Source organism: Aotus nancymaae, unplaced genomic scaffold, assembly GCF_030222135.1.
Source record: "Aotus nancymaae isolate 86718 unplaced genomic scaffold, 86718_ANA_hifiasm-v0.15.2.pri h1tg000049l, whole genome shotgun sequence".
Taxonomy (NCBI): Eukaryota; Metazoa; Chordata; class Mammalia; order Primates; family Aotidae; genus Aotus; species Aotus nancymaae.
Window position 1 is genome coordinate 14,989,171 of NW_026988463.1, and position 19,263 is coordinate 15,008,433.

General features: G+C 49.7%; 1 protein-coding gene across 1 annotated transcript in view; it reads left to right on the plus strand.

The window, feature by feature from the left end:
• The first annotated feature begins 8,080 nt into the window (after window positions 1-8,080).
• The window catches only part of LOC110568750 (uncharacterized), a 164,775-nt gene continuing 153,592 nt past the window's right edge, over window positions 8,081-19,263 (plus strand). The window contains exons 1-4 of the mRNA XM_064362875.1: window positions 8,081-8,147; window positions 12,884-12,937; window positions 14,258-14,418; window positions 17,431-17,501. Coding sequence (XP_064218945.1) covers window positions 8,081-8,147; window positions 12,884-12,937; window positions 14,258-14,418; window positions 17,431-17,501 — 353 coding nt within the window. The remainder of the gene's footprint in view (window positions 8,148-12,883; window positions 12,938-14,257; window positions 14,419-17,430; window positions 17,502-19,263) is intronic.

The following is a 19,263-nucleotide window of genomic DNA, read 5'->3' on the forward strand; positions in this document are numbered from 1 at the left end:
AGAAAGACGCTGACGCTACTATCGGGCAGCATATTCCAAGGGCCTGGAGGTTCCTTCTAGGAGCGAGGCAAGGTTAACTTTTTTTTTTTTTTTTTTGAGACCGAGTCTCCCTCTGTTACCCAAGCTGGAGTGCAGTGGTGCAATCTTGGTTTATTGCTACCTCCACCTCCTGGGTTCATGCTATTCTCCTGCCTCAGCCTCCTGAGTAGCTGGGATTACAGGCACGTGCCATGACGCTGGGCCTATTTTTGTATTTTTAGTAGAGACAGGGTTTCATCATGTTGGTCAGGCTGATCTCAAACTCGGGACCTCAGGTGATCTGCCCACCTCTGCCTCTGCCTTCCCAAGTTCTGGGATTACAGGCAGGAGCCACCACATCTGGCTTGGGTTAATTTCTAGAAGGGGAATTGCTAGGAGAGAGATGTGCTTCCCCTTCCCCCACCCAACCCACATTTTTATGGCCACAATGTGAAGGTGTTTTGAGTGATATGAAAGGGAGGATGGTCTATGCCCTTGGAAATATTAAACTACCTGTTGTCAAGAGTTTCACGTACTCCAGATGTGAAGTGATCTGTCATTCACCTTTAACCCGCAAAACCTCAACGTGCTGTTTCCTCTTCGTTTTCCCTGAGAGCTCATGTCCTTTTTCTCCACTAGTTGCCAATTAGTTCATCTAGGTTTATGGCCTTTTCACTTAATTTTTTAAATTAATTTTTTGTTACTGAGACGAAGTCTCGCTCTGTCGCCCAGGCTGGCGTGCCGTGGCATGATCTCGGCTCACTGCAACCTCCACCTCCTGGGTTCAAGCATTTCCCCTGCCTCAGCCTCCTGAGTAGTGATCCGCCCGCCACAGCCTCCGGAAGTGCTGGGATTACAGGCGTGACCCACTGCACTGGGCCTGAGTTTTGTAACTTTAATTTGTATTTCCTTTTTAGTGATCTTGGCTCATTGCAACTTCCGCTTCCTGCATTCAAGTGATTCCTTTTCCTCAACCTCCCAAGTAGATGGTATTACAGGTGTGTGCCACTACACCTGGCTAATTTTTGTGTTTGTAGCTCAGACGGGGTTTCACTATGTTGGCCAGGCTGGTCTTGAACTCCTGACCTCAGGTGATCCGCCCGCCTCAGCCGCCCAAAGTGCTGAGATGATACGCGTGAGCCACTGTGCCAGGCCTAATTTGCATTTCTTTTATGTCTCAGGTTGAGCCTCTTTGCTGACACTCTATTTGTGTCTTTTTCCGTGAACGGGGTGTTTGTATACATTGTCCATCTTTGAATCTGTTCTTCTCCCCAACTAGATGCAATGCCGTTTTTATCATTGCTAACTCCGGCCCCTACTTGGTTTCTTTCTGACCTGTCGGTTCTTCACTTGAACACAACATCGTGCTGAAAGACACTTTGCCAGGAATTTCCAGCCCTTTCATTTTGCCAATGAGTAAAGGAGTCCAGAGGGGTTAAGTAACTTTTCTAAGGTCACACTGCTAATTGAACAAACAAGCAAAGAGATGAACCTTCCGTGCCCCGCCTTCTCCCGTCCACGCCCCGCCTTCTCCCGTCCACGCCCCGCCTTCTCCCGTCCACGCCCCGCCTTCTCCCGTCCACGCCCCGCCTTCTCCCGTCCACGCCCCGCCTTCTCCCGTCCACGCCCCGCCTTCTCCCGTCCACGCCCCGCCTTCTCCCGTCCACGCCCCGCCTTCTCCCGTCCATCTGACTTTTCCAACCTTACTAGTAATCCACAGGGAGCCAGGGAGCCAATTTCTCTGTAAATCTTTTTTTTTTTTTCTTTCGGCTATGGGGTCGCATTCTGTCGCCCAGGCTGGAGTGCAGTGGTGCAATCTCAGTTCATTGCAGCCTCCTTCTCCCAGGTTCAAGCCGTTCTCTTGCCTTAGCCTCACAAGTAGCTGGGACTATACAGGTGTACGTCACCACGCCTTGCTAATTTTTGTATTTTTAAATAGAGACAGGGTTTCACTATGTTGGCCTGGATGTTCTCAAACTCTTGACCTCAAGTGATCCTCTTGCCTCAGCCTCCCAAAGTGCTGGGATTACAGGCGTGAGGCACCAAGCCGGGCCTCTCCGTTCATCTTTTATGTGGAAGATAGGGTGGCAGTAGTGAGTGATTCATGAAGGCCAGGCAAGAGGAGCTCACTGCCCCCTGCTGGTTAATTCTTCTCTAGCACGGGGTAGCTACGGTTCTCTCACCTGCTTACCCTAGCTCTGCAAAATATCTTTTGGGGGTTTAAAAAGAAAGCTTCTATGAAAACAGACTAATAAGAAAAAATAAAAAATAAAAGCTTCTTCAGACCAGGTGTTGTGGCTCACATCCATAATCCCAGCGCTTTGGGAGGCTGAGGTGGGCAGATCATGGGGTCAGGAGTTTGAGACCAGCCTGACCCAACATGGTGAAACCCCGTCTCTACTAAAAATACAAAAATTAGCAAGGCGTGGTGGTGCACGCCTGTAATCCCAGCAACTCAGGAGGCTGAGGCAGGAGAATCTCTTGAACCCGGGAGGTGGAGGTTGCAGTGAGCCGAGATTGTGCCATTGCACTCAAGTCTGGGTGACAGAGCAAGACTCTGTCTCCAAAAAAAAACCCCAAAACCAAATCGATGTGGTTTGGCTGTGTCCCCAGCAGAATCTCCTGTGAAATGGTCATCTCCAGTATTGGAGGGCAGGCCTGGTTGGAGGTGATTGCTTTAGGCCAGAGGGAGTTCTCATGAGTGGTTTAGCACCATCCTCCCTTAGTGCTGTAGAGTAGTGAGTTCACAGGAGATCTGGTTGTTTAAAAGAGGGCGGCGCCTCCACCGTGCCTCTCTCTTGGTCCGCGCTTGCATCGTGATGTGCCTGTTCCACTTTGCCTTCTGCCGTGACTGGAAGCTCCCTGAGGCCTCCACAGAAGCAGATGCTGCCATGCTTCCTGTACAGCCTGTGGAACTGTGAGCCAATTAACCCTCTTTTCTTTATAAATTACCCAGTCTCAGGTATTTTATTTTCTTTTTTTTAAATATATATTTTATTGCATTTTAGATTTTGGGGTACATGTGAAGAACATGCAAGATTGTTACATAGGTCCATACGTGGCAATGTGGTTTGCTGCCTTCCTCTCCATCACCTATATCTGACATTTCTCCCCATGTTATCCCTCCTCAACTCCCCACTCTGCACTGTCCCTCCCCTACTTCCCCCCCGCAGACCCCAGAGTGTGATGCTCCCCTCCCTGTGTCCATGTGTTCTCATTGTTCGACAAACACCTATGAGCGAGAACATGTGGTGTTTGATTTTCTGTTCTTGTGTAAGTTTGCTGAGAATGATGGTTTCCAGTTTCATCCACGTCCCTCCAAAGGACACAAACTCATCCTTTTTTATGGCTGCATAATATTCCATGGTGTATATGTGCCACATTTTCCCTGTCCAGTCTATCATCGATGGGCATTTGGGTTGGTTCCAGGTCTTTGCTATTGTAAACTGTGCTGCAATGAACATTTGTGTGCATGTGTCCTTATAGTAGAACGATTTATAATCCTTTGGATATATACCCAGTAATGGGATTGCTTTTTCTTCCCTTTTTTTTTTTTTTTTTTTAGAGACCTCTTGTTGCCTAGGCTAGAGTGCAATGGCGCGATCTTGGCTCACTGCAACCTCCACCTCCAGGGGTCAAGTGACCCTCCTGCCTCAGCCTCCTGAGTAACTGGGATTACAGGCACCCACCACCACGCCCAGGTAATTTTGTATTTTGAGTAGAGGCAGGGTTTCTCCACGTTGGTCAGGCTGGTCTCGAACTCCTAACCTCAAGTGATCCGCCCACCTCAACCTCCCAAAGTGCTGGGATTACAGGTGTGAGCCAATGCACTCAACCTCAGGTATTTCTTTATAACAGCGTGAGAAGAGGTTAATACACAAATGAAAAGGCTGCCTTTTTCTTTTATTTTTTTTTAAGCAGAGTTTTGCTCTGTCACCCAGGCTGCAGTGCTCACAGCTCACTGCAGCTTCAACCTCCTGGGCTCAAGAAATGCTCCTGCCTCAGCCTCCTGAGTAGCTGGGACTACAGGTGTGTACTGTCACAATCGGCTTTTATTTATTTATATTTGTAGAGATGGAATCTCCCTGTATTCCCCAGGCTGGTCTTGAATTCCTGGGCTCAAACAGTCCTCCCGCCTCAGCCTCCCAAAGTGCTGGGAGTAAAGTCACGAGTCACTGCACCCACCAAAAAGGCTTCTGAATGCTGGTGATGCTGACCTGAGCCTGCTGGGTTTCAATCCATACTCCGGCCGAACTCACACTGACTGGAAGCTCAATCCCCAGTCATTGGCAAACCCAACCCCATAAGTTTCCTCCAGGTAGAAGGACTTTCTTTTTGGTGGGAGGACGGGGGTGGGCGGGGAGCTGGGGAGGTGGGAAGATACGGAGGCAGGAAGGTGGATCTATGGTGGATGACTTATCTAGGAGGGTCTGACTCTTTGCAAATTGAGTCCTGTGTCCCCACACTCTATCAAACCAGCTTACGGGGTTTTGGGCCACTGACGATGTAGACACAAAGAGCCCAGAGGTACAGGGACACTTCCCAGGCCGCCTCAGGTAGGATGGGGTGATGCACACCTGGCTGGTCATCAGAATGGCCTGCAGGGAGGGCCCCACCTTAGGAAGTCTGATTGTCCTGGCCTGGAAGGGGCCTGGGAATCTGCATTTGTAGCCAGTACTCCCTGTGATTGATGCTGCTGCATTGATGAGAAACTATGGCATCGAGGATTGCAAGGTTTCTGCTCAGGCTCCTGGCTTGGAATCGGGGGGGAATCCAGGCCTGTGGTCAGAGACTTGAGTCTCCTAGGGGGGAAGATGGAGAAAGTGATGGAGCAAAGCTGCCAGAGCTAACTGAGCAGGAACTCTGGCGCCAGATGGGGTGAAAATCATCCTGAGCTGTGTGACTTAGGGCAAGTGTCTTAACCTCTCTGTACCTCTGTTTCCTCATCTGTATCTCTGTTTCCTCATCTGTATCATGGGATGATCTTGTTCACCTTGCAGGGATTTTGCTGGAGGAGTTGACTGAATGAGTTAATATACAGGGAATGCTTTGCCTAGTGCCTCAACAATACCGTCTATTCTTTGCGATCCAAGGAAATCTCTCCTTTGTAAACTCTTCCACGATTTCCTGGCACAATAACTGTTCCTTTCTCTGCGTGAGGTCTGTCCATGGTGTGCTCAAAGTCTCCTGCTGTGTATCTCATTTCCCCACTGGCTCCTCCAAGCCAGCACCCCTCGGGATGTGGTTTTTGGCTTTTCCTCACAGTATTTAGCCAGCCGCACCAGAACTCATCATAGTCCCCAAGCAGCTGTGAGCTGAGGGGTCTTTTACGTCTTCATTCCTGTGGGTTGGGGGCTCCTGAACCCTGCTAGAGACAATGCTTGAGCTGGGGGCCGGATGCAGTGGCTCAAGCCTGTAATTGCAGCACTTGGGAGGCCAAGGTGGGTGGATCACCTGAAGTCAGGAGTTCGAGACTAGCCTGGCCAACACGGCGAAACCCTGTCGCTACTAAAAATACAAAAAATTAGCTGGGTGTGGTGGCACATGCCTGTAGTCCCAGCTACTCAGGAGGCTGAGGCAGCAGAATAGCTTTGAATTCGGGAGGTAGTGGTTGCAGTGAGCCGAGGTTGCGCCATTGCACTCCAGTCTGGGCAAAAAGAGCAAAACCCATCTTTTAAAAAAAAGAAGATGCTAGAGCTTGGGAAAGGGGAGGTGGAAGCATTGATTTCAAAATATGAAAAGAAAATTGGCCAAACTAAAAGCATAAATAAGTTTTCATAAAACATGGTGTGTCAACCAGTCAACTGTGTCTTAATTTGACTCTAAGAAAATTGTATTAAAAGTACATTTAACTGTCCATCAAGAGATAAATGGCTACACAGGAAGTGGTCTATCCATTCAGTGCATTGTTATTCAGCCTCAAAAAGGAATGACGTACTATTTCACATTACGTGGCTGAACCCCAAAACCGTCATGCTGAGTAGAAGAAGCCAGACAAAAAGGCCACCTACTGACCCATTTATGTGAAGTGTCCAGAATGGGCAAATCTGTAAGGACAGAAAGCCTATCAGTGGTGGCCAAGGACAAGGGTCAGAGGTGCCAGGAGTGATTGCTTACTATGTATGGGATTTCTTTTTGCAGTGAAGGTATTATAACATTGGTTGTAATAATGATTGCAAAACTCCCCATCTTAAAAACCATTGAGTTGTATTCTTCATTTTTATTTTGAGATAGAGTCTCACTCTGTCTCCAGGCTGGAGTACAGTGGTGCTATCTCAGCTCACTACAACCTCTCCTCCCGGGTTCAAGTGATTCTCCTGCTTCAGCCTCCCGTGTAGCTGGGATTACAGGCGCCCACTGCCACCACCAACATGCCTGGCTGATTTTTTTGTACTTTTAGTAGAGACTGGTTTTCACCATGTTGGCCAGACTGGTCTTGAACTCCTGACCTCAGGTGATCCACCTCCCTCAGCTTCCCAAAGTGCTGGGCTTACAGGTGTGAGCCACTGCGCCCAGCCGAGTTACGCACTTTAAATGGGAGGAGTGAGCCAAGTATGGTGGCATGTGCCTGTAGCCCCAGCTACTTGGGAGGCTGAGGTGGGAGGATCGCTTGAGCCTAGGAGGTTGAGGCTGCAGTGAACTGTGATCACACCACTGCAGTCCAGCTTGGGCAACAGAGTGAGACCCACCATCTCAAAAACAAAACAAAAAAACACCGTGAAAACCAAAAGTTGTGGGTGGAGGTGAGTTGGAGGTGAGAGAAGGGGAGGTGTGGGACCTAGGATGAGCGCTGAGCAGGTGTGAGCAGACCCTTGGCTCCGGAATTATTTCCTTGTCCTCTCAGAGGCCGTGAACCTGGAGCTTTGCAAAACCCGCTGCTGCTGTGATACGAGCCATCTCCAAAGGGCTTGCTGAGCCAGACCTCCCATTGGCTTTTCCTAACCTGAGCGCTGGGAAAGGCAAACCCAACATCAGACTATACAACTAGATAGTGGCGATGGTTGCAGTGTCATCAGTGGACACGATGCCACTAAGCTCGATACTTCAGAGTGGTTAAAATGGGCTGGGTGTGGTGGCTCATGCCTGTAATCCCAGCACTTTGGGAGGCTGAGGTGACTGGGTCACTTGAGCCCAGGACTTCCAGACCAGCCTGGGCAACATGGTGAAACCCCGTCTCTACCAAAAAAAAAAAAAAAAAAATTAGGTGGGTGTGGTGGCACAGACCCTGTAGTCCCAGTTACTTGAGAGGCTGAGGCAAGAGGATTGCTTGAGCCAGGGAGGTGGAGGCTGCAGTGAGCCATGATCTACCACTGTACTCCAGCCTTGGTGACATAGTGAGCCCGTCTTTTTTTTTTTTTTTTTTGAGATGGAGTCTAGCTCTGCTGCCCAGGATGGAGTGCAGTGGCACAATCTCTGCTCACTGAAAACTCCGCCTCCTGGGTTCAGGTGATTGTCCTGCTTCAGCTTCCCGAGTAGCTGGGATTATAGGCTCCTGCCACCATGCCCAGCTGATTTTTGTATTTAGTAGAAACTGGGTTTCACTGTGCTGCTCAAGCTGATCTTGAACTCCTGACCTTGTGATCTGCCCCAAGACCTCCCAAAGTTCTGGGATTATAAGCAAGAGCGACCATGCCTGGCAGTGACTCTGTCTTTTAAAATAAATGGTGAAAATGGTCAGTTTTGCATTGTTAATATATATAAAATTATACTGCAATTAATAAGAAACAACCACCACACTGCGTTGCCGTCTGCCCTGCGATCTCTGTTTACGAGGCTGGAAGAGTAGTCAAGCTCCTTTTCTTCCCCTAGGCTTTTTTTCCCCTCATTGGTCAGGAGCCCCCCTCCCCTCCTCTCTGTTGGGTCCGGGGTGCTAATAACTTTATTGGAGGCTTCTGATTGGCTGGATCTCTGTTCTGAATGCCCCCCACCTCCCCTTCTCCCCTCCTGGGCTGGGAGAGTGGGTTGAAGCGGAGCCCTCCTCTTTGGGGAAAAGATTCCTTTCAGGACTAGCTGAGCTGCTCTGGAGCCTGAGGCTGGTGGCCCCAGGGCTGGCCGAGGGGTGATGCCGGCCCCCATGGAGCTCCTCAGTCTGGTCCTGCTCTGGCCGCTGGTGGCAGTGACTGTGGAGAGTAAGTAAAACTGATGCGCGTTCCTGGTTCTGTCTAGTGAAGCGAGGGGCAGCCCAGATGCGCCTGGGGTGGTGCTTTTGTAGCCGGATGGCTGCTGACCTGCCTTTCCACTGCCACCTTTTCATGGGGCAGAAGAGCGAGAGATGACAGGTGAATCCTCATCTCTCACTCACTTCCTCCACCAGCATCCTCTGGAAACTCAGGCAAGGAAGGGGGATTGGGAAGCTGCAGAGACCAGATCTGAAGCCCGGAGTGAGAAAACGCTGCCTTCCAGGCTCACTGAGCTTGAGCCCGGGGGGTATCGAGGCTGCAGTGACCCAATATCAGGCCACTGCACTCCAGCCTGGGCGACAGAGTGAGATCTTGTCTCAACAAACAAAAAGCAACTTATCTTAATTTTCCTGGTACCCACACTTAAAAATGTAAAAAAAAAAAAAAAAAAAAAAGGCAGGTGAAATTAATAACATATTTTATATAAACTAATATATCCTATATATAATTAGAAAATATCAATAGAAAGTATTAATGATATATATATTTCCCATTCTTCAACATTCCATGTGTATATTATACTTATGACATTTCAATTTGAATGCTAAATTTTCATTTAGAGATCAAATACTTGATCTCTTTAGATGTCTTAAAATACAGAGTTGAGAAAGTATGTTTAGTTACTATGCTAAGTTGTTTCAAACATATTGGAAAGTTTTCTTTTTTAAAAAATATTTTTTATAGAGACGGGATTCACCATGTTGCCCCAGCTGGTCTCAAACTCTCAGGCTTAAGCAATCCTCCCAAAGTGCTGGGATGACTGGTATGAACCACTGCACTTAGCTAAAAGTCTATTAATAATTGAGTATTGGTTTTTCATTTAAATAAAATTAAATGAAAAGTTTCTCTGTAACTAGTAACGTTTCAGATGCTTAATAGCCACGTGCTGGACAGCACAGGCCAGATTGTGGGGTCTTTTATTAGTTGTAAATGATTGTTTTGATAGTTGGGCTTTTATTTGAGCATATAACACTGCCTGGCATACCATAGGTGCTCGGTAAATTGTGTTGGCTTCATAAAAGAATGCACACGGATCAGAACTGACAGCTGAGAAAGCTGAAATGGGACTTGATTGCATTTGCTGGCTTGAGATGACGTTGATTTCAGTCCATTTCAGGTCTCTTTCAAGAAGTTAGTCGGATCTGACTGAAGAATTTATTATCGCCAGTGTGCAATGTTGTCCCATCCTTGGTTAATCTATTATGAATCTATCATTGCATTCCGTTTTTCTGAAATTTTAAAAATATTTTACGTGTGTTTTTTTAAGTGCTCAGGAAATGGAAGGGGTGGGGTACAGGGTTAATTCAAGCACAAGGCTCTCGAAGCTCAGCTCACTTCTGCAGGTCATGGTGGATGGAGGCTGGCGGGCCAGGCTGCTTTGTAGCCTAGCAGAGCTGGAAAGCAGATGCAGGGATTGTCTGTTGAGCAAACAAGCAGAATGCTGGGCTTGTGCACGACCGAGAATGTCATGATTAGGCACACATAGGTGTAACTTGCTGCCCAGTGTCTGAGTGATCAAAGAGTTGAAGGAAAGTTGGAAGGGAAATTGATTGGGTTAAATGTCTTTGAAATGTGATTTTATCTGTTGATACTCTACTTGAATGCAAAGAGGGATTTGTTAGATGTGTCAGAATATTTAGGGGAAAAAAACCCTGTCGAATATCCTACCACGTTCTGTTGTTTCAAAGGGTCTAAACAAAATAGTATATATAATGCACTGCAGCTCCCACCCCTCCCCATTTTGGGGAAATGATTTTTTTTTTTTTTTCTTTTTCAGACAGGGTCTCACTCTGCTGCCCAGGCTGGAGTACAATGGTGTGATCTCGGCTCACTGCAACCTCTGCCTCTTGGCTCAAGCAGTTCTCCCACCTCAGTCTCCTGAGTAGCTGGGACCAAGATGTGCGCCACCATGCCTGGCTAATTTTTGTAGAGAGGGGGTTTTGCCATGCTGGTCAGGCTGGTCTCGAACTCCTGAGCTCAGCCATCTGCCCACCTCGGCCTCCCAAAGTGCTGGGATTACAGGCATGAGCCACCGCGCCCAGAAACAATTGGTTTTTCGAGGGGTTAAACAGGTCAGCCTATGTAGCAATGACCAGTCGAGGTGCACTGGGGTAGCTTTGGGGATGGAAGTGGTATTATTGAAATGCCATCCCATGGAAATGGCTGCAGATGGATGCCTGGTTAAGGCACTGGAGGGTGTGGATGGTGGCTGGGAAAGATCCCGCAAGTGGCTGGGAGGAAGGGGAAACAAGGCTTAAAAGTAGGTGGCAGGCCCGGAGCGGTGGCTCAAGCCTGTAATCTCAGCACTTTGGGAGGCCAAGGTGGGCAGATCATGAGGTCAAGAGATGGAGACCATCCTGGCCAACATGGTGAAACCCTGTCTCTACTAAAAATAAAAAAAAATTAGCTGGGTGTGGTGGCGTGCACCTGTAGTCCCAGCTACCCGGGAGGCTGAGGCAGGAGAATTGCTTGAACCCGGGAGGCAGAGGTTGCAGTGAGCCCAGATCGCGACACTGTACTCCAGCCTGGCGACAGAGCGAGACTCTGTCTCAAAAAACAAAATAACAAAGTAGGTGGCAGTGCAAGGGCTGCGTGGCTGGTGGAAGAGAGGGTGGGAGGGAGAGAAGAAGGGAGGGAGGGAGGGGTGCTGACCTTCCCAGGGAGAGAGCTCTGGAAATCCCTGGCAGTTTCCTCAGCAGCCTGAACTTGGGGCCAAGGGGCCACCTCACCACGTCTGCTCATGCCCTGGTTGTCCTCTACCCCTTGAATGGCGGGAGAAGGGAGACACCCACCGGGGAGCGGCAGCAGCTCCTGCCATTTCCTGCAGCAGCCTCTTGGTCTTGCCTTTGCTGGTTCTCTGTTCATTCACGCATTTTCTCACTTACTCTCCGATTCATTCAGGATGAGGGTATGGCTGGGGACTCTGGAGCCAGAGTGCCTGGGTTCAAGTCTCAAGGCTCCACCGTTAACCAGCTGTGTGCACCTGGGCAAGTCACTTCAGGACTAGGTGCTTTATTTGTAAAATGGGGAATAAGAAGGGCATTGACTCGGCTAGATTGTCAGGGAGATCAAACACGATGAATTAATAAAGGGGTGCAAGTGTTCATGGTATTCATTTATCCAATCTTTCCAGTCTCTACGGAATTCCAGGAGCTGGCGGTTACAGTGTTAAATAGGACAATCAAAATAATTAAATCACATACCAATTTTGAAAGGGTTCCGTTGAGAATAGGGTGCTATGTAGAGGTGGAGGTAGGAAACCTACTCAGGACAGGGTGGTCAGGGTGGGCCAAGGAGGGACATTTATGCTGAGACCTAAGGGATGCTGGGACATGGAGGGCAGGAGGAACAGAGTTGAGGCAAGTGGGAATGGCATGTGCAAAGGCCTTGAGCTGGGGAGGAGCCACCAGCATGCCTGGAGGGCAAGAGGGGGCAGGCAGAGGCCTGCTTGCCTGGTTAGGGTTTTACTGTAAGTCTGTGTGTTGAGGGGTGTGTGGTGGGGAGGAGCCCCAGGAGCTGTTAAGCAGGGAGTGATGTGATGTGATCTGATCTGTGTTTTTAAAGACTGACCCTGGCTGCTGGGAGGAGGATGAGTCATGGACACAGGGAAAATAGCAGGCTTCTTCAGTCATCTGGCCAGGAGGAGGTGTGGCTTTGTCTAGAGTGAGAGCCACAGAGTAGGAGGCACATGGGTAGCAGAGGGGAGGGATGCATAGGAGGAAGAATGGGAGGGGCTCTGAGGGGAGGGGACAGGGGATGGATAGATGGATGGATAGAGGCGAGATGGCGAGCTGGATGGATGGATGTGGGGGAGTGGGTGGATGGATGGGTAGGAGGTGGGAGACGGTGGATGAATGGATGGGTGGGTGGATGGATGGATAGGAAGGGGGAGTGGGTGAATGGGTGGGTGGATGGATGGATAGGAAGGGGGAGTGGGTGGGTGGGTAGATGGAAGATGGGTTGGGGGTAGGTGGGTGGATGGATGAATACGGGGAGTGGGTGGGTTAATGGATAGGAGTGGGAGTTGGTGGATGGATGGATAGGAGGGGGAGTGGGTGAATGGGTGGGTGGATGGATGGATAGCAGAGGGGAGTGGGTTGGTGGGTGAATGAGAGGGGCAGTGGGTGGATGGATGGATGGATGGGGGAGTGGTGGGTGGATAGGTGGATGGATAGGAGGGGAAGTGGTGGGTGGATGGATAGGAGGGGGTTGGGGAGGTAGATAGGAGGGGGTGTTGGGGGTGGATGGATGGATAGAGCGGGGATCGGGTGGGTGGATGGATGGGAGTGGGGATGGGTAGATGGACTGACGGATGGGAAGAATGGAGACCTGCGTTGGGTGATGAAATCGGCAGAGCTTACTGACATGTTGGACTCAGGTGGTGATGAGGGTGTGGCGGCACGAATGATTGCCACCTTGAGCTATCAGGGATGATGGTGCCAGTACCCAAGATGGGGAAGAGCAAATTGGACAGATAGGGAAATTGCTTCCAGTCTTTGTGGCCCTCCCTCCCCTGGGGACATTTTGCAAAGTCTGGGGAGAGCTGGCATTATCGTTTGTCATCCCATTAGTCCCCCTGGACCCTTAAATGTCTTCTTCCTTGAGTAGGTCAGTGGCCCATAGGGTGGGGCTATCCTATGCCTCTTTCTAGCCTCACCCTGGTTCCATCTGATTTGCAATTTCAGAGATTCCAGATTCGCAGGTGGGGCAGGCGGCCTCCTGCATGACTGCATGCACAGGTGAGTGATTCTCTCAGGATGGCTGAGCACACCTCTAGACCAGGAGCCTGAGCCCAGTACAGGGCCCGAGGGTGAAGCTGTCAGATGGGATCAGAGACAGCCCCAGAGGGCCCTGGCTATGTTCCCAAAGATACCAGTTGGGAGGACCAGGTCTAGTTCTGCAAAGGCCATCCACAGACTTAAACGGTAAGCAAGCTCAGAGTAAAATGCCTTATGCCATCCCAGCCCCCAAGGCCCGGGACTTTTTCCTCATACCTGTGGGCCGCAGGTGGAATAAATGTCTTTGGCCAGGTGATGCCATTTGCATTTTGGAGTGGAGCAGATGAAAAAACCTTTTGGGAAGAAATTCTTTGGAAAGAGAGAAGCATCTTAGGAATATGAGGTGTGGTTCTGTCTCAAGGAAATTGACATGAGAATGTCAATTCAATCACAAGCCTTAGGGAGGAGTGAGGTGTCATAATTAGGTTTCACACTTGATCCCCTGGCCACAATAGAAGGTTAGAGATTTGGCTCGAGAATTACAGACCTCTCCGTTCCCTAAATCGGCTCTTCCCCAGAGCAATTACTCTCCTCAGCCCGAGATCCCCCAAGGTTGGCCAGCTTTACAACTTTCTCTTCTGTGAAGATCAGGATAACAGCCCCCCAAAGCCACCTGATGTCCTTCAAGGTGGTAGGTGAGGAGTCAGACTGCCAAGGGTGGAATCCCAGCTTTGTGACCTTGCGTAAGTTAGTTAACCTCTCTGAGCCTCCGCTTTTTCTACTGTAAGATAGAGAAAATAGAGTATTCACCTCAAAGTTGGTTATAAGGCTTAAATGAGTCACTGTAGATGAATGCTTCTCAGCTGGGGTAATTGTGGCCCTCCCTTCCCTGGGGACATTTCGCAAAGTCTGGGGACATTTTTGGTTGTCACACCTGGGCTGTGTGGGTAGAGGTGTTGTCACACCTGTGGCATCTCGTGGGTAGAGGTCAGGGATGCTGCTAAATTTCCTGACAACACACAGAACAGCCCTCACAAACAGAATTCCCTGGCCCCAAATGTTAATAGTGCCCAGGCTGAGAAACCTTGACATGAGAAGAAGGCTTAGCCCATGATGACACTGGCTGGCGCTTACTGAGCACTTACTGTTACTATCTTTATTTTCTTTTTCATCCTTATGAGGGTATGCAGCTACTCAACCTTTCCCCAAGCTGGGGACAGGAAGCTCAGAGCCCAGATGGAGGGAGAGAGAGGTGCGAGCAAGGATGCTTGGAGGTGGAGTTGGGGTCCCAGATGGCTGCAGATCATCAAGGTGACATTACTCTCTCTCTCTGCCCTCCAGGGTCAGCTGGGCCCCTCCTCCATGTGGGCACCAGATACACCTATCGCTTTTCCACCAACACCAGCACCAGCCTGCAGGAGGTCCCGGTGGAGGGGAGTGGCCTTGGCCTCCACGGCTTGGCTGTCCTTGATGTGCTTGGCCCATGCCAGATGGCTTTACAGGTGAGTGTCTTTGGGCAACTGGGAGGTCACGTTGACACTGGGGAAGACCCAGAGGAAGCCACAGCCCCTCACCTCCAATTTCCAGTTTGCTTGATAAGCAGAGGAGCTTTCTGAGAAATCTTCTATTTGGCAAGTGAGGGCCCGTGAGAGGAATGTGGAAAAGTGGTGCCATTTTGGTTGTAAGAGGTGCCATAGAGGGCCCACTGGGGGAATAGCAGAGGTTAAGGAAGGAATATTTTTAGGGCAGGTTGGGGGAATTCCTTGGAGTGAGAAGAGCCATAGAATGGGGACATACTGTGACCTAGCGGTGGACTGAGAGACACATCTGAAGGTCTAAGGGTGAGCAAAGTCAAATCGAGTCAAGGCCTTTGGACAACAGAATAGACCGGGTGGAAGTCTATTCCCAGGAAGGCCTGCCCTGGCCTGCTTTCTGCTAGACACTGGACTGGCAGTACCTGGGTCCACAAGCTCAGGTTAAAGGCAAACAGTGAGGTGCAGTGGTGGTAGGTCCTAGGTTAAGGCAGAATTATGTGCTAGGCCCACTTGGTGGGTTGCAGGTTTCTTTTCATTAAGATTTTCTGGAAGCTCCTCAATGTTTTTGCAAGTGGAAGTGCTTGTCCATTTGCCTCTGTCCCATTTCTCATAACCCTCATATTTTTTCCTGGATAAACCCTCTCACCCCCGATAAGTGGCCTTTTAGTTTCTGCTGGAGTCTCATCTTATATTGTGATGCGTTTTTGTACTGGCTGGAATGCTTGCTAACAAGAGTTTCTCAAAACTGTTTTGTTGCATTTTCATGTAGACCACAGAATGGGGTCTTTCATGGAGTGGCCCTGAGCTGCCTCTGAATTCTTACAGTGTCCAAAATGTCAGAACTGCTGCTTTGTTAGTCTTTGTCATCCTTTTACATCCTTCAAAACACTTGTAGTTGCTTTTATCTGCAGGGCCAGTTCTCACAAAGCAAGTTGTGCCGTGTTGCAGTTTTATTCATTTGTTTGCTTTACGCATTGAAGAAAAGTTGCCAATGTCAAATGTTGGCAAGGGTATAAAGAACTGGTTTGTTTCAAAGATTTTAGATGAAAATGGAAAGTTTCTGGCCCCTTTGGAGGTTAATTAATTAAACATACTTTTAGAGTAAAAAGTGTAAAAATCACAAATCTTCAAAACAAGGAATTTACATAAACCAAACACCTATGTAGTGATCACCAGAGCAAGAAACAAAATATAACCCCCGAGCCTCCTTCATACTTCTTCTTGGTCACTTCTGCCAAGGGTACAGCTTCTTTTTTTTTTTTTGAAATGGAGTCTCACTCTATTGCCCAGGCTAGAGTGCAGTGGCACAATCTCAGCTCACTGCAACCTCCGCCTCCCCAGTTCAAGTGATTCTTCTGCATCAGCCTCCTGAGTAGCTGGAATTACAGGTGCACACCACCACGTCCAGCTAATTTTTGTACTTTTAGTAGAGACGGGGTTTTACCATGTTGGCCAGGCTGGTCTTGAACTCCTGACTTCAAGTGATCTGCCTGCCTTGGCCTCCCAAAGTGCTGGGATTAAAGCGTGAGCCACTGCGCCTAGCCTGCCTTTTTTATTTCTATCACCATAGATGAGTTTTGCCTGTCTTTGAACTTCTCACTGATGGAATTGTACAGGATGCTTTCCTCTGTGTCTGGCTTATTTGTATGTGTATTTTTTTTTTTTACTGTGATTATAATATGGAATACACCATTTCAACATCTTAAGTGTATGATTCAGTGGCATTAAGTACTTTCACAGTGTTGTACAACCATCACCACCCTCCATCCCTAGAACGTTTTCGTCGTCCTAAATAGCTCTGTACGCATTGATGGCGGCTTCCCGTTCCCGCCCTGCAGACCCTGGTCACCTCTACTCTGCTTTCTGTCTCTGCGAACTTGCCTGTTTTTTAGGTACGTCACAGAAGTGGAATCACATAACATGTGACTGTTTGTGTCTGGCTTATTTTAGTTAGCATAACTTTTCAAGGTTCATCTACATTGTGGCATGTAGCAGAACTTCATTCCATTTTTTTAAAAAATGTTTTTTATTTATTAAAACGGAGATGGGGTTCCACCATGTTTTCCAGGCTTGTCTCGAATCCCTGACCTCAAGTGATCTGCCTGCCTCAGGCTTCCAAAGTGCTGGGATTACAGGCATGAGCCACTGTGCCCAGCCAAAATCTATTAATTTTTTTTTTTTTTTTTGGAGACAGAGTCTTGCTCTGTCACCGAGGCTGGAGTGCAGTGGCTCAATCTTGGCTCACTGCACCTACCACCTACTTGGGTCAAGAAAGTCTCCTGCCTCAGCCTCCCAAGTAGCTGGGATTACAGGTGCCTGCTACCATGCCCAGCTAATTTTTGTGTTTTTAGTAGAGACAGGGTGTTGCCATGTTGACCAGGCTGGTCTCAAACTCCTGATCTCAAGTAACCCACCTGCCTCAGCCTCCCAAAGTGCTGGGATTACAGGCATGAGCCACTGTGACTGGCTGTATTAAATTTAAACACTGAAATCAGTTCTTTTAGGGAGGATATTTTGCATTTTTAGAAAGTCTACCTTTTGCAACACACACACACACACACACACACACACACACACACACCCTCCCACACACACCCCCTTTGGTGATGCTGGGGTATCCAAGTCTTCGTTATGGGCTAAGCCTTTGTTTGCTCTATGATGGAACATATTCCTGTTGATGCTGTAGAGTCCTATGAATCCCTCAACCAAACTGCCAGTGTCTTTTTGGGCAGAATGAGAACTTTCCAGACATTTAGCAGGAAGCTTTAGGTACTTAGCTATCTCAGTGATCCGCCTCTGGAGACATTCAGCCTTCACCACCCAGGCTTCGTCCCTGGTCCAGGGAGGGGTCTCTCTGCCTTGCCCCCAACATGGGTTCATGTATTCTGCTGGCCCTTGACCTGCTTTGTGGGTGGGGTGCTGGCGAGGTCCTGGGGTATGCCGGGAGAGGTCACCAACTCGCCGTGCTTTCTGCTTCAGCTCCGAGACTTCCAGGTGACATCCATCCTGGGGTCCAAGGCGGAGCTTCTGAAGGAGTCGGAGAGCCTGAGGTAAGACACTTGGCTATGGGGCCGGGACCTGCTCATGATGGGGCTGGAGGTGTGAGCCCTCTGCCGTCTTTGAACAGCTGTCTAGCTCTGGGTGCACTGAATTACATTAGGACAAACAGTTAGGGTGACCCCTCTGTAGCAAAGAGATGCCATCGTGGACTGAAGTTCAAGGAAGTTTCTGTATTTGTTTTGACCTTGTCAAGCACCTAAGGAGACCGCTGTGGGGCGGGTGCCTTCATGTAGGAGCCTTGGGTGACCCCACCGGGTGTCTTACCTGGTGGGAGGAACGCATCCTGTAGTTCTGGCTGTGCCCCCAAGCGTGTCCAGATTTCACGCCTGTCAATCACCGCCTGGGCATCATTGTTGAGGGTGTTCTGGAAGACTCCAGCTCATGGGACTGCTGGGCCCGTGGAGGTCTGCCTCTTCCCTCCCCCGCTCTGCCGAGACCCCATCCTCTCCCACCCCAAGCTAAGCTCCCCTTTTGTGACCCAGCCAAGCCTGGGATTCTCCCTGTGGCTTGTTTCCCAGGCCTCCCTGACAGTGGCCTCTGTGGCCTCAAAGCTCAGAGGGGCCGCCAGTCTGAAGACAACTCCTTCTCTGCAGACTCCTCTTCCATTTTTATGCGAATTCATTTGTTAAGATATAAAGCCTTTGTCTAGGGATACCAGGATGGGGGATGCTGCTGAGGGACAGACAGATCCCCACTGAAAGGCAAGGGGAGGGTCCCCTCCAAGGGGACTATTGTCCCCCAGCTCCTCATCAGAAATGCTAAGTCAGCGGGGCCAGGGGTTGTCACTTCCTGGAGGCCAGACTGACATTGCTATTCTGGGAGTGGTGGGTGCCATTAGCATTTCCCTCCATCAAGGCCTGAGACCCAGGGGACTGCTTTAAGAAGACCCCCAGGCCCTAGTTGGAGCTGGAGCGTGACTGCCGCCCCCACCGCCCCTCCCCCAGAAGTAGAGGTGGTGACATCTGTTCTCCAGGGCTCTGTCTTGCCAGCCTGTAGGGTTTGGGGACTCGGCAGCTTCCCGGCATCCTGCAGCATCTTTGTCTTGCCCTTTCAAGCTCCATGCAGGGAAGGAGGATTTCACCACCCCTCACCCCCCACCTTCCCATCCTTCACTCTGCAGATACCAGACCCAGGCCCCTTTCTGCCAGGCAAAGGGCCGGCGGGAAGAGCATCAGGCTGAATTCTGGTCCTAGCTCCTCCCCTGGCTTGCTGTGTGACATCCCCCAAGAAGGCCCCTGTCTTGGGACCGCATTTCCTTGTCTCGGCAATGACAGAGTCTCAAGTCCCTTCCAGGTCAGGGTTTCTGCAGCCTGTGACGCAGGAGCCTGCCTGGGTTCACATCCCAGCTGGGGCCCTGAGCTAGACACTGCGTTGCTCTGAGCCTGCTTCCTCATCTGGAATGTGGGTGGAGGGATGACAATGACCTCCCTGGTGGGATCTGTAGGGGAGGGAACGACTCTCTTTACCTACCTGGGTTCTGTAGTTGTGCTAGAAATGAACCGACATTAGAAGGGGTAGCAGATTTTTTACATGCACAGGGACATTTCAGAATGAAAGAGTGAAGGCCCCCAAAGTGGTGAATTTGGGAGCTTATGTACAATTTTTATGGGGGAAGGGGAGGAGGGAGGGAGGCAAGTTAGAAGGCAGTAGATGGTTTCTAGAAAACAGGAATGGACCTTTAGAAGAAGAGGTGGGAGAGGCCGGGCGCGGTGGCTCACGCCTGTAATCCCAGCACTTTGGGAGGCCGAGGAG